Consider the following 15,366-nt stretch of genomic DNA (forward strand, 5'->3'; position numbering starts at 1 on the left):
TTCTTTTCAGTTTCTCACTCGATCTTATGAAGGGGGGGGGGGTTGATGAACATACATTTTATCGAGCACAATTTTGTTAGGTAAAGTTATTTATTTAATTAGGTTCCCGAAACAGTTCATGCATTGTGTGCAGGAGTAGCTGATGGTTCCACTTACTTTATAGAATAGCCCTTCTTGAAGAAGACGAAAAGAATCAGAGTGATCAGAAACAATCCAAACAATGTGCAGGTAACGCCGATCACAATCTTGAATCTTCAAGAACAAAAACAATAAATATTTCAAAAACTTAAAGTGAAAATTATATCAGGTTGAAAGGTCCTTTAAAGTTTTTTTTTCAGAAAAGGAATTTTGAAAGGGTGTAATTTGTCAGTGTCTTTTCAGTAAACCAATTTCCTTTCAACTTCTCAGTCGATGCTTTTATAAGAGTGTCAGTAGAAAAACCATTCTAACCTTTAGTTTAAAGTGCTGCTTTGTATAACGCAACAATAAAATTAGTGTATTTTCACTAAAATAATTTCATTTAAAATTGTCAGTCGCTGTTTATCATTAGGGGGGGGGGAATGAACAATTGACTAAGGAATTAATACTATTGTTATAATTATTATCAACAAGTAGATCTTCATTGTTTTATTCATCTACCGTGATATTTTCTCAACTTTAAACCATAAACCGAGTTATATCTAAATGAACTCTGACCTCCAATCAAGCCCTGTACACATCGGGTCGGACAATGGGCACGCGCACTCAAATCCATTGAAGAGATCGTAGCAGACAAACGGGAATTCACATGGTGCAGATGTGCATTCGTCATAGTCGATTTCACAGAAGTCACCGACCCATCCCGATTCACAGATGCAGAAATAAGAATCAAAACTAGAACTGCGATCTGGGGAAGTGCAGTCTGGATCATCAGCAGGTCCTGAGGGAAAAATATGAGAATTATAATAATATTAATTAATAAAAACAACATTTATATAAAATTCATTTTTATTTTTATTCAATGTCTGCCTGTGATTTTTTTCACAGACTGAGTAAACAGTGCCAACACACATCGGTGTATATATAGGTAAATACCTGTTAAGTTTAAAAAAAAAATTACAAAAAGGATGGGTTTTTAGTAATGTTTTAAAAGTGTCCAATGGAAGTGCTGCTTGAGTGTGGGTGGGTAGCTTGTTCCAAAGTGTTGGAGCTGACTGAAAAAGCATAATCGCCATAGCGCGTCATGGTGCGTGGTCCCGGGGAAAGGCCGGATTGGTGTATACGTATAAAAAAATAAAATAAAATAGATGTCTGGAAATGAAATGAATGAAATGTATACCTCCGCAAACGCCCTCATTGATGCAAGGATTCACCAAGACTGCAATCTCTATCGTCAGTAGCTGAGACACCGCGCCTGATTCATCCTTACTCAAGATTAGGACAATATCCTTTCCATGGAAGTTGTGATTAGGGGTGTAGGCAAACGTAGATGATACCCAACTCATCATCTCCTGAAATAAAAAAATCCAAACCAAATCAAAAATTTACTTAGATTAGATTGGCAGTCAAGGTAATTAAACCTTCAAAGGTTCATATAAAAAAATAAAATAATAATAACATGCATTTATATAGCGCTTAATACTAGGGTTTCTAAAGCGTTGAAACATGCACGTAATAAAATACAGATATTGACAAAATAGGGACACCGCCAATATAGGGCTACATAGCTCAGTTGGTAAAGCGCCGGCACGTTAATCCGGAGGTCGTTGGTTCGAATCCCACTCTAGTCAATTCTTTGTTCAACCCCAAAAATCGTAATAAAATACACTAAGGTTTGGGTATCTTTTGTAGGACACAAAAAACAGTGTCCACAGATTTATATTAAACTTAAAGGGTTTCAAGATAATGATAGTAGAAAGCTTACGTTAAAATATTAGTACCCGAGGTGCTGTAGTTTTTGAGATGTGAGTAAAACAATTTCACAAAAATAATTTTTGTTTCAGGAGACTGAAATAGTTTTAGCATACATGTTTTTTTTTACCAGTATTGGTATAAAACCAGGGCTCGATTTCATAGAGCTGCTTTTAAAACTGCTTAGAATTTCTCTGCTAAGCAGGAAATGAGCAGGATACTAGTCGCAAATTGTACATAACTTTGTTATGCTTAGCTACTTTTGTGCTTAAAATAAAAACAGCTCTATGAAATTGGGCCCAACACTGGTAAATACTAATAATACTGTATTGAAGCAACTCTCCTGAAAACATCGCTCTGTGATTTTCAATTTTTATTTCTCAAAAACGTGACCACTATTGAAGCTGAAACTTTTACAAGTAAATTATATTACATACATCTTCAATCACAGTAAGTATGAAGCGTGTTCTAGTATCTTCAATGTAGTTATTGTATTGTTGTTTTACTATAGGGTTTCTCGGCCAGTTTCAGCAACTGAGCAGCCAATTTAACCACCAATCTATTCTATTTTGCGCGAAATCGAATCCTACTGAAAATGGTAATTCAATTTCATTGTATGGTTAGTCAAATGAAATGTTGCGTCATTCGATTTAACAAAAAAAATCATTCAATTTAACAATCATCAAAGCAGCATTCAAATTCTTGAGGCATGTGTGTCACGAAAAAGAATGACGATACGCTAAATTGAACGTAGTGCTTAACGAATTTGACTTGATTCAAAACGAAATTGAATGACCATGAGTTTGAAAAGCAATAACAACTTGAGAGGCAAAACAGCTTAAATTTGAACGCATGAAAATGAAATTGACTGCTCATTTGCCGAATTTGACCGAGACAACCTATATAAGATTGAACTATAAGATTGCTGAAAATATTAACAAAATTCTCACCGCTTCTTGAGGTGTCTCCAACCCACATGGAAGTACATTCTCTTGACTTGTGATATTACGAGGAAGTTGACTACAGTTCTGCCTCAGCGGGATTGATCTAACCTCACCTCTCATGGTAAGTACACCATACGTTGGAGGTTGAATAAGAAGCGTCAAGTTATCATTGGTGTCAACGTCATAGGCACCTATCATAACCACCAGGTCTTTGTAGGCAATGTTGGCTCCTGTGTTCTGCTCTACTGTTAGCTGCAATAAAAGTATTTAAAGTCTAGGTTAATGTTGGGAAATTATAGCAGGTTTTGATTGGAATATCAGCTTGTATAATAAGGACCCAATTTCAAAGAGCCGCTTAAGCAGAAAATGCTGCTTAACAATTTTTTGCTAAGCAGAAATGAACAGGACACCAGTCACAAAATGCACATGTGACATAATATTTTGGTTGGTAACCATATTTCAGTAAGCAAAACTATTTAAGGCGTAGCTGCTTTTGATGTTTAAAGGCAGTGGACACTATTGGGAATTACTCAAAATAATTATTAGCGTAAACCTTACTTGGTGACGAGTAATTGGGAGAGGTTGAAGGTATAAAACATTGTGAGAAACGGCTCCCTCTGAAGTGACATAGTTTTCGAGAAAGAAGTAATTTTCTACGAATTTGTATTCGAGACCTCAAGTTTAGAATTTGAGGTCTCAAAATCAACCATCTAAACGCACACAACTTCAGGAGAGAAGGGGTTTCTTTCTTCCATTATTATCTTGCAAGTTCGATTGAGCTCAAACCTTCACAGGTTAGTTATTTTATGTGTATGTTGAGATTCACAAACTGTGAAGGCTAGGCTTTGACAATTACCAATAGTGTCCACTGCATTTAAGCAGCTCTATGAATTTGGGCCCAGGTGTCACCCACATCATGACATCATTATCGTCCTCAACACATTCTTGACGAAAAGATGTGCTCATAGTTTTAATATAATGCACCATTCTTCACTGTATTCATTCATTGATGATTTATACAAACATACTCCATGGCAGCCAAATGCTGAATTGAGGATATTTTGTACTTCAAGTCAAAAGATAAAAAGGAAAACTATAGCCAAAAATCAGAAAAGGAAGTTTTGTAATAAACCGTTGATTTATTTGATGGCCTTTAAACTACTTACTTCTGCTTCCCGTCCATTACCAGCAATTTCCCCATTCAAAGCGACATAAGAGAATGGATTGTCATTGACTGGGTTGACCTCCATTGAGATATTAACAACAGTAGTCAGAGGTTCGATCTCAACCAATGTCTGTATCTCTCTCACTAGGAACAGATTAAGAAAACAATTGTCAAGAAAGACTTAAATCTAATAACAATGTTTGTTTACCAGAAAAAGTATGCAGTAATAATAAGATTAAAGAATTCATGTAAAAAGTTATTACAAAAACAGTAGCGATCTGTTTTTGATTTGCATTCATGGCTTTTCATAGTTTTCCATCCAGGGATGGCAGAAGCTCGGGCTGCGATCGGTGCAAAAGAAAGGTATACACAATGTACACTCCTGCCGTTGTTTGACCTCAGCAATGGCGGCAAATGCAAGGGGTCAGACCAATTCTGGTACTTACAAATGAGTTGAAAAGTGAAACTGCCATGACAGTCGAGACATGGTGTAAAAGAGAAGACCCCATCCTCAGTGATGGTTGCTGAACCTAGTGTCGTCTCATTATCAAGACCCAACTCAAAGACTAAGACGTCATCATCAGGGTCTGAAGCCTCAAAAGAATATTCAAGTGTGCCTGCAAAAAACAAAAATAAAAGGTGTGATAAAAATTGATCAGCGTGATAACAAAAGGATATGAACTGATAATCCCCTGCTAATAACACTGACTGATTAACTGATGGTACCAAAGCCTACATCCATCTGGACTGTAAAAGGGGTAACCCTATTTCAGCCCTAGGAGTAGGTGGCAACGGCCTCTGGAAAAAATAATTGTGGCCCACACTTTGAAGTGGCCTTCAGGCCTTGTGTGTCAAAAAAAAAAAAAAATATGGACATTACAACGCATTGCTTAATATTTATTCATTTGGTCACATAGTTGTCTTTTCATTGACGGCTTTGGTCACATAGTTGTCTTTTCATTGATTGCTTTGTCAGGTATACCATTTGATCTTTTTCATACCTACTATTTTCATTTTAGTTTTTTAAGCGTTGAAAGTTGTAAGTTGCTTCAAATGTTCCTATTCGTACGTCCTCTGTTTGTCCGTTTATCTTGTCTCTGTCTGTCCACAGGCTGATAACTACAAGCCTCGGCTTATCAAATCGGCATCCATACAGTATGTTTGTCTGTTTGTCCTGTCTCTGTTTGTCTGTTGGTCTTGTCTCTGTTTGTCCGTTTTCTTGTCTCTGTCTGTCCACAAGCTGATAACTACAAGCCTCGGCTTATCAAATTGGCCTCCATACTGTTCATTTTTTCTTTCACTGTATAACCCTTAAACTACTCTGTTCGCTATTATTATGTCAGGCTGTGTTTTTGACAGTATGAAAAAACCTAAATAGTAATTAGTAAATAGTAAACCCACGCTACCCTCATTAGCTAGAATATTGAAAAAAAATTGGGGCTGCTTGGCAAATTTTAAACTCTTTGTCTGCTTTTTTTATGTATGTCTTTGCCATTTTTTTCCTATTTTGATTTTCTTTGGTTTTTTTTTATGGCGTGTTTCTGCTAGTTAATGTTTTTTTTCTTTTAATATTTGTGTATTTATGTATAGATTTTGCCCGTTTATTGTTAATTCCATTTTTCTTTATTCTGTTAAAACTTTGTAAATTTGAATGGTGTCAACCTTTCGTTTGTTTTTTATTCAAATTAAAGTAATAATAATAATAAATAAATGTGAATCGAACAGTATAGTTATTTTTTAACTTTTAATATGAAATTGGGATAGGATGTATCTTCGATCTACCTTCGTCTTCATCCATTATAAAGATGGCCACAGGATTTGTGATTTCTGGCGGGTCATTTGGGATGGTATTGAGGACATCTGCCAATGCAAACTCGGTCTCGTGGCTAAAGAAGGAAGTTTCCTCTGTAGCGCGGCGTTGACGATTCCCTGCTGTCGAGGTCCTTCCTCTAGTTGCACATACCTGGTACGAAAGCATCCACCAAAGTTATTAAAAAATTACTAATTTTCTCTTTCAACTCAATTTTGTTTCAGCCCACCTCCAGTTGGAGAAATAACGAACTTAAACTTGCTGTCTAGCGCCCTCCTTCGCTGCTTCTCTTGCTGTGGGCACAGTAATTCAGCCTCACTATACACATAGTAATACTATTTGTAAAGCAAAAGGTAAAACCCTTCCACTCTCAGTATGGAAACAGATTGTTTGACAAACAAATTGAGACTGAACGATGGTCATGGCTCAGCTTGATGTTCGATATAATGACACCGGGTTCAATTTCACAGAGCTTCTTACGCACATAAACTAGCTAAGCACAACAAAACTATGCTTACCAGAATAAGGTTACCAGCCAGCCTTCCATGTCACATGTACAATTTGTGACTGGTATCCTGCTTCTTTTTTTGCTGAGCAGAAAATGTTTAAGCAATGTTTTCTGTTCAAGCAGCTCCATGAAGTTCAGCCTTGACTTTTATCCCAACAATATTTCAATGAGTTGTTCTGTGCAATTGGGTATATAGAGAACTTCTTCAACTGAATCTCTTTTAACATCGCTATTGAGAAAAAATGACATACCTCCACACTGAGCAGACTATCTACCTCATTGTATGTCAGCCGATCCACATCACTGCATGTTTTAGCTACATCTCGCCACTCAGAATTGTCTGAAAAGATATTAAAAATATTAAAATAAACAAACAAAACACATTTATACAGCGCCGAGTCCATTGCAACAACGTTCCCAGGCGCTGTACAATAAAAAAGGAAAAAACTATCAAATTTGACCATGAAAAGTAAAATCATGGAAAGTCAAAAATAAGATCCACAGAATGTGATCAATATAAAGCAAAATATATACTTTCATCAAAGTATTGGTTTGGCAAAAAGAAAAGTAATTTTCATTAATTTGTTATTTTGACTTGTTTGTACTTTATGCGAATTTTTGTTTATTATTTAAGGACCCTTTGATCATTACGTATATGAAATTGTCATTAATAGCCCTATAGTTCTGAGCAAGTGATACATGTATCTTACTTTATACTAAAATGAAAGTTGTTTTTTTATGAAATTTATTTACTCTGACTGTTCCGCTGTGTCTAACTAAAACACTTAAATTTTTCACTCACTACCTGATAATGTGCAAGTTCCTTTAAGCGTGAGTTTAGTGAGATTTTAAGTACATTTAACGAAGGCAACTCTTGTAAATGGAGTAACTGCTTTCAGTATTTTGTATTCTTTTACATAAAACTCTCAAACTTTCAACAAAAATTCAACTCAAATTACCACTGTCCCAATAAACCAGTCTAGGTTTGGCCTCTGTCCAGTTTCCTGGTGTATTGAGGGTTAGGTTGATGATCAATGGACCTTGGAGCTCAGTCTGCCCCAGGCTGGTCACGTAGAAGAGAGGCTCATACACAAAACGTATCCTGGAAATGGAACAATTATAAATAATCTGCTATTTAAGAAGAATTTATTTTGGGGGTAAAAATTCGATTGATCTCAAATTTCTACCAGTTTGTCAGTCTATGTGTATGGTGATTACATAAAGTGTTTACACTGTCAGTAACTGATTTGTTATCAAAAACAATTCTCTAATACATGGTAAATTTGCACCGGGATAAAGAATATTAATTTTGGTTTTTACCCAAAACAATTATGTGATCCAAAACAATTATGTGATGCTCTTTTAACTCAAAACCACCATTTTAATGGGCCGGATTCATAAAAACTAGCACTTGCTTATACGCACAGGCACCGAGCAAAAGCAATCAGCAGAAGCTGAGGCAAAAACATGGCTTAAAAATGTATAATGAACTTTTGCTTTGACTAGTACACTTTTTCTCGAGCTACTGCTTGTAGGTTCTTAATAAAGCGCTACTCATGTGCGATGAAGCATGCGTAATGTTGAGCTTTATAGTTTTGCTTTTCCTACACGATTTTTCAAAAACGCTGCACAGAGTAGTGATAAAAAGCAGGTCAAAAATGTGATCAACAAGAGAGTTCCAGCTTTGGTCAATAAACAAGACAAATTACAACTACCGAATAGCAAGGAAGATAGTGATAGTAGAAAGCGTACCTTAAAGTTGCTGAGGTGGTGTAGTTTTTGAGAAATGTGTAAAACAATGTCGTGAAAAATATGCTAAGCAGATTTCGGAAATAAGCAGACTTGGAAATCTGCTAATCAGAAATGGAAATCTGCTATGCAGAAATTAAAATCTGCTATGCAGAAATTAAAATCTGCTAAGCAGAAATTAAAATCTGCTACACAGAAATTGGAAATCTGCTAAGCAGAAATTGAAATCTGCTAAGCAGAAATGGAAATCTGCTAAGCAGATTTCGGAAATCTGCTAAGCAGAAATCGAAATCTGCTAAGCAGAAATTGGAAATCTGCTAAGCAGAAATAGAAATCTGCTAAGCAGAAATTGGAAATCTGCTAAGCAGAAAATGGGAATCTGCTAAACAGAAGTGGAAATCTGCTAAGCAGATTTCGGAAATCTGCTAAGCAGAAATCGAAATCTGCTAAGCAGAAATTGGAAATCTGCTAAGCAGAAAATGGGAATCTGCTAAGCAGAAATGGATATCTGCTAAGCAGAAATGGAAATCTGCTAAGCAGAAATCAAAATCTGCTAAGCAGAAATTGGAAATCTGCTAAGCAGAAATCGAAATCTGCTAAGCAGAAATTGGAAATCTGCTAAGCAGAAAATGGGAATCTGCTAAGCAGAAATCGAAATCTGCTAAGCAGAAATAGAAATCTGCTAAGCAGAAATTGGAAATCTGCTAAGCAGAAAATGGGAATCTGCTAAGCAGAAATGGAAATCTGCTAAGCAGATTTCGGAAATCTGCTAAGCAGAAATCGAAATCTGCTAAGCAGAAATTGGAAATCTGCTAAGCAGAAAATGGGAATCTGCTAAGCAGAAATGGATATCTGCTAAGCAGAAATGGAAATCTGCTCAGCAGAAATCGAAATCTGCTAAGCAGAAATTGGAAATCTGCTAAGCAGAAATCGAAATCTGCTAAGCAGAAATTGAAATCTGCTAAGCAGAAAATGGGAATCTGCTAAGCAGAAATCGAAATCTGCTAAGCAGAAATCGAAATCTGCTAAGCAGAAATAAAAATCTGCTAAGCAGAAATTGGAAATCTGCTAAGCAGAAAATGGGAATCTGCTAAGCAGAAATGGATATCTGCTAAGCAGAAATGGAAATCTGCTAAGCAGAAATCGAAATCTGCTAAGCAGAAATTGGAAATCTGCTAAGCAGAAAATGGATATCTGCTAAGCAGAAATGGAAATCTGCTAAGCAGAAATCGAAATCTGCTAAGCAGAAATCGAAATCTGCTAAGCAGAAATGGAAATCTGCTAAGCAGATTTTGGAAAGCTGCTAAGCAGAAATGGAAATCTGCTAGTTCGAGCTTCTGATTTGTGGTTTAGCGTACTGGAAGATAAGTGGCAATAGCCACTGATCAAACATTTTGTTTGCTGAAACTGTTAATCAAGGTAATGTTTGCTTGCAAGAAACTAGCTTTTGATTTTTCTTAAAACTAGAGCTTTTACTTGTTAGCAACTGGTTGCTTTTTTATGTATGAAAATAACCCTATGAAAAGCAAATGCTACTTTTTATAAAATGAATAAGCGTAACATCACATTTTTTTGAAGTTGCTGTTTTTTTCTCCCCGCAGTAAAAGACAATATTAAGAAAACAAATATATACCTTCTTCGTAGAATCCTTGATGTCTTCTGTATGGTGTCCAGGGGATTACTGATGTAGGAGACATAATCTGGATTAGCATCAGATGTAAAATCCTCATTGGTTTTATTGCCATCCAGCAGCCCAAGAATTAATGAACCACCTTGCTGGAGACCTGGGACACATAGTTAAGAAGGGTTGGATATGTTTAGAAACAAAATCAGGATAAAAAGCACTAGACACTATTGGCTAGTCAAAGGCCATTCTTCTCACCTGGTGTATCTCAACATTTGCATAAAATAACAAAACTCTAAAGTTTAAGTGAGAAATAACTTTTTTTCTTGAAAACTACGCTACTTCAGAGGAAGCCGTTTCAAACAAAGTTTTATACTATCATCTCTCCATTGATCATCTCCTTAACATCTCTCCATTGATAGTTAACAAGTAAGTTTTTATGCCAACAACTATTTTGAGCAATTACCAATAGTATCCAGTGCCTTTAAGAGATTTTGTTATCGCTTTTTCTGACTCATGTGATATCATGTACTATTACACTTATAAAACATCTTACTTATTTCGTATTATGTTTTTTTCCGTTGTGCTTCAATATATATATTTATTGTTCTGCTCACCTCCAGTTGTAGCTATGGCGAACTCAAAATTGTTGTCTAGCGCCCTCCTTCGTCGTCTTCTGTTACTCTGTGGATATGCAAGAGCAAGATCTGTACCGTTTGCTGACGTCATCATCATGTCGTTCTCTCCTGAGAAATATCAAGTGAAGAAAAAGAATATATATATATATATATTTTTTTTTTTTAAGATACGAGAACACATGGTTACAGGAGAAACCACATTCTGTCAATTTAAAAAAGTGCTATAAGCTTAACAGATAAACTCACCTAAAACAGTGGTTGTTCCTGCTGGCAGTGTTTGACAAAGTAGAGCAGGGTTACACAGCTTCATCCAAGAGTACAGACATCTAGCAACAATAATAAAGTACAAAAGGTGATTATTAAAGGCTATGGTAACTTGAAAAAAAAAGGAATATCGGCGTATGCTAAAGTAAGTGCATGGTTACGATGAAAAATCAATAGGCCTTAATATACTTTTTTGTGCTAAGCAAATTTTTGTGCTAATACAGGCTGTATGAAATTTTCATTTGGGTAGCCCCCATAAAGCGATCAATAATTAGACTTGTCTGACTGCTTGAGTTAACTTACTTTCCAGGTTCCATGTTAAATTTGGCATCTTGCTGGCTTGTCATCTCATCACTGTCTTCTCGATTAGCTTGGAAGTCAGTGAGGTTGTACACCTCCTGTCTGTCATCAGCCGTAACAATAATCATCCCGTCTCTTATAGCCACCGAACCGGATGCATTGGTGCCAACCACCATACAGGGGACGATGTCATCCAGTAACTCTGCTGAGCTGCTTACACAATACTCTGTCAAACAGAACGATTTGGTTACATTTAGTTACACCATTGTTTTTGAAACTATAATAAAACAAATACATAAAATAAAATAAAACATTGACCACTTCTAGTGTGCCATGTCTGTTAATGATGACACTCCTGGTGCAAAAACCAAGAACTCTGCTTAATATACACAAGACAACCAAAACTAAGGCTATTGTTTCCGAAATAGATACGTTTTGAGATGTGTTTTGAATTGAGAACATTAGTGTCTGCTTTTCTGAGTCTAAGTGGGATGCGCTGTTCCTTAGAGGTGGCCTGGCATGTGGAAAACAGCGATCACCCCAGGAGTCCAGCATAGAATGTTCAGGAGCAGGTCTGGGAGGTTTGTACACATGAATTCAGGTGATGTACCATTCAGGGTGTGGAAGATGACAATTCAATGCTGACTACCCAAACCCTCAATAGCAATTCATGTATGGCTATTCTGCTCTTATTGTTAGATTGGCGCTGGCTTATTAGACTTGGTTCCAAGTCTGTGATCGAGGTTTTAGTAGTCCTAAAATAGCCTATATAGTATTGGCTGAAACAGCGCCCTCTTTTTTCGATAAGCCTACGATTACAGATTGCGATTTAGAGCGTGTGTGCTGCACCATAATGTAGCCCGAGCCCTAAATGTAGCCTGGACCTAAATGTGGCCCCAAACAAGCGTGTGATAGCGATTCTGCGGGGGAATTCTGCGTGGCGATGCAGAGAAACAACCACAGTCTCAGACTTGAAATCAAGTCTTATTGTATAAGTATAAAAACCGCCACATAAATATAATAGTTAGTTCCTTCTGCACTAAAAACTATTGTACCATAACGACTGATGGATTCATCTTCAGGTTTTGACCAGGAGGTGCCTGTCTTTGTTGGGTCGTCATTCTTCTGGACGTCAGGTGGAAAGACTTCCTCTTCAAACTTCTGACTAAACATGGAGGTGGTGTTGACATCATCCACGGAGGGTTTCTCAAAGAGAACCGTTACACCTGGAGTGAAACAAGGGTTCAAGTTAAAGGGTTTGGGTACTTTTCGTAGGACACAAAACAAAATATCCACAGATTTACATTAAACTAACAGTGGTGTTGACATCATCCACGGAGAGTTTCTCAAAGAGAACCGTCACACCTGGTGTGATAAAAAAGGGTTCAACTTAAAGAGCCATAGATCAGAGGATCAACAGCACTCAGTGTTACAATTATATAGTTCCGAAAATCATTCCTGGTACACCACTATCTCTATAAGAATGAAAATTTCACTCTCTTCCCCGAGTGGTGTCAGTTTCGCTCTTTTGAGAGTGAAAGTCAATCTGTGTCACTCTATTTGAGTGAAAGTGGAGCAAACTTGTACAAACCTGTAGAAGTTCGAGATCGATCGACCATCTGGGTCACGAGAAAATAGTGAAAAACCGAATACAAATTTTGCATGACATCGACGTGAATGAAACGCTCACTGAGCAATGAACTCCAACTGGGAAATTAGTTTTATTTATTTCTCGTCAAACATGGCATTTCAGACAGAAAAATTTCAAGGGATGTTTTCTACTATCATCATCATTTGACTGTGTAAGTTTTATGCAAATCTGTGTTAGACAAGGTTTTTCTCTTACCAGTTCTGTAATGTACCTTTAAACCATTTTATAAGGGTACAAAGGTAGTGTGGCGGAATAGACTTGTTTACTATTTAATCCCGGGCCTACTTTCACCCTCAGAGTTTGGATTAATAAGCTACTGAGCGTTAAGGAGCTATGTCCGTTTTGGAGGAAATATACCGCCGATCGTAGTCAATTGTCTAGCTCTTATAATAACAGGTAATCAATGCACAAAATAAATCACAATGGACAGTTTAATTCAGAACAACGAACATCAATCAGTTTAATTATATTGGCCTTCTCAAGTATCGTTCACAGAATATCAAGGGTTGAATTAGATAACCATGAAGAAACAAATCACTCAGTAAACCATGTACTGTGTCCCTGTTCAACCGGGTGTGCCCGTAAAACCACTATAACGCCACCCCCGCGCCTAGTCAACCAGTACACCCGAGCCTTGACGGGTACACACGTCCGTCAACCTCAGCCTGCACTGTTGTACTAGATTTACTTATACCCCACGTACGCAGCTATATCACGCACGCAGCGGTAGTCAACCAACGCACGCAGCGTTAGTTGACTCTCGGCGGGTAACTGGAACACACGTCAATTAACCCTGCCAACCTTCACGGCTAACTGGTACACACGTCAGTCAACCACTTGAGTCTCTCTCGCTCAAGATCCTCTATGGCATCAACCACACGCAAAAGTAGCGCACAGCAATTGTACAGAGCACCCCGTAAACAAAACAAAGAACACGTACCTGTGGCTTCTATTGGATCTTGCAGCAGACTGATTAGCCTCGTGTGTGCACGGCGTGCACACACGACGGCCAACCCGTCGCCCCGCCTACAACACATGCGTAGATCGGTGCAAGTCACCGACCAGCTCGCGCACGCGCCGTTGCATCACTCCTTAAACACATAGCAAATGCACTGACCGTCACACAGGCCCGAGCTAAGCTTGGACTGTCCCAGTCCAATCAGCCTAACAACAAAACAATAAAAGGGAAGTGCATGTAATCAATAAAATACATGAATCCTTATAGAATCTTAAGTATAAACCATTACAAAAATATAGGTACAAAACATGTCAACCTCACATAATATGAGTTATACATAAACCCTGCATAAACCATGTGATCTACGAAAACCCATGTCAACCCCACATAATAATCTGAGTAATACATAAACCCTGCATAAACCATGTGATCTACCAAAGAACACCTAAAACAGCTTACTGTATGGTTGACTACGGCAAGAATTGTAATGCATCTCTTTACTCTCATTAAATGCACAACGTTATGGTTGACTGGTAACAATATTGCGTAAACCACTCGAATCACACAATTTAAAAGTACTTAAACTTACATAGATTTTGAGGTAATTTTTGGCATCATTTAAAATTTACAACAACAATTTACACACAATTAAAGGCAGCAATTTGGTAATAAGGCACACACTGTGATCTCAATTTTCATAAAATAACAAATTTACACAATTCCCTGATGATTAGCAAAATTTTGTTTGTTTCAAATGTTCGATAACGATGAAAACTAGGAGGTAACATGGCTCCTCTTCGTGGCGAGCTACAACTCAACCCATGTCTCGGTCAGATCCGCGGTCGCTTCTCTTCGTACCTGTCGGCCTTCCGCAAAGGTTGTCCTTACTTTCTGCTCGCGGATAAATCCCTTTACCATTCGCCGTTCCGGTGGGGTTTGCGTTCCTTTGTCTGCAAAGCGGGGGTCCTTGGGCGGGACGATTTCACTGGCCGGGAGAGAAGAAGCCTCCGATGTCTGTGGTGACCCGGGCGGCCTGTCCATGAACAGCATACCGCGCGGTTTCCCTTTTGTCGCAACTCTGTCGGGGGCAGCATCGGGCGCAGCCGTGAAAGTGGGTGGAGACGGAGAGCTGGGGCGTAGGGGGGAGATCAGCGTAGGGTAGAGTGACAGCGTGTCTTCTTCAACTACCAATGGGGCAGTTTCCACGTCCTCTATTGTGACAGGGGGCGTACTAGTCGGAGGTGTGGACTTGGCTGGGCCCTCGGAGGTAACCAACATACGGGCAGCTGGGGGTGTCTGCTCCGGTCTCTCTTTTTCTTCGCATATTTGGCGGCTTTCACCCAGATGAGATGGGTGAAACCTGGCGTAATGCCGGTTCATCGTTTCCCGTCTCGTTGCCTTATAATGGCATCTCCTGCAGTACAGATACCTAATCGGGCCGTGGTTTTCCTTGATGTGTCTCCACAACCCTTGGCGCTGGCCAAACCCATCACTACATTCGTCACATCGAAACCGTCTTGGTTTGAAGGGTCTTCCTCCCCTTCCTCCTCTTCCTCCTCTTCCTCCTCTTCCTCCTCTTCCTGACATACTTTGTACTCTCTTTCTATAGTTAACTCTATCTGTAGACACATAAACCGAAAAAGGGTTGGTTATTATTACATTGCAACCCTGACAAAACACAACAAATCAAAATAACCAGCAAACTACCGGTACCGAACCGGTAGTCTATGATCCCGTCCAGGGTATCGCCTAGGGGGACACTCTGTTGAGGGTGTGGTCCCTTCCCACACTTCCCCAGAACTATCAACTATTGCTGGTGCCGTTTCCTCTACAAAGAATTCCTCTGCCACACTGGGAGATTCTAA

At 38.4% G+C, this 15,366-nt stretch overlaps 1 protein-coding gene across 1 annotated transcript in view; it reads right to left on the reverse strand.

Annotated features, from left to right (window-relative positions):
* LOC139945370 (uncharacterized) overlaps nucleotides 1-15,366 on the reverse strand; it is a 152,515-nt gene that overhangs the window by 2,695 nt on the left and 134,454 nt on the right. The window contains exons 120-133 of the mRNA XM_071942719.1: nucleotides 11,948-12,118; nucleotides 10,896-11,118; nucleotides 10,575-10,654; nucleotides 10,308-10,436; nucleotides 9,700-9,850; nucleotides 7,277-7,419; nucleotides 6,569-6,657; nucleotides 5,782-5,962; nucleotides 4,446-4,616; nucleotides 4,001-4,143; nucleotides 2,841-3,086; nucleotides 1,319-1,490; nucleotides 697-919; nucleotides 157-252 (exon numbers count right to left, since the gene is read on the reverse strand). Coding sequence (XP_071798820.1) covers nucleotides 157-252; nucleotides 697-919; nucleotides 1,319-1,490; nucleotides 2,841-3,086; nucleotides 4,001-4,143; nucleotides 4,446-4,616; nucleotides 5,782-5,962; nucleotides 6,569-6,657; nucleotides 7,277-7,419; nucleotides 9,700-9,850; nucleotides 10,308-10,436; nucleotides 10,575-10,654; nucleotides 10,896-11,118; nucleotides 11,948-12,118 — 2,218 coding nt within the window. The remainder of the gene's footprint in view (nucleotides 1-156; nucleotides 253-696; nucleotides 920-1,318; nucleotides 1,491-2,840; nucleotides 3,087-4,000; nucleotides 4,144-4,445; nucleotides 4,617-5,781; nucleotides 5,963-6,568; nucleotides 6,658-7,276; nucleotides 7,420-9,699; nucleotides 9,851-10,307; nucleotides 10,437-10,574; nucleotides 10,655-10,895; nucleotides 11,119-11,947; nucleotides 12,119-15,366) is intronic.

Source organism: Asterias amurensis, chromosome 12 (genome assembly GCF_032118995.1).
Source record: "Asterias amurensis chromosome 12, ASM3211899v1".
Classification (NCBI taxonomy): Eukaryota; Metazoa; Echinodermata; class Asteroidea; order Forcipulatida; family Asteriidae; genus Asterias; species Asterias amurensis.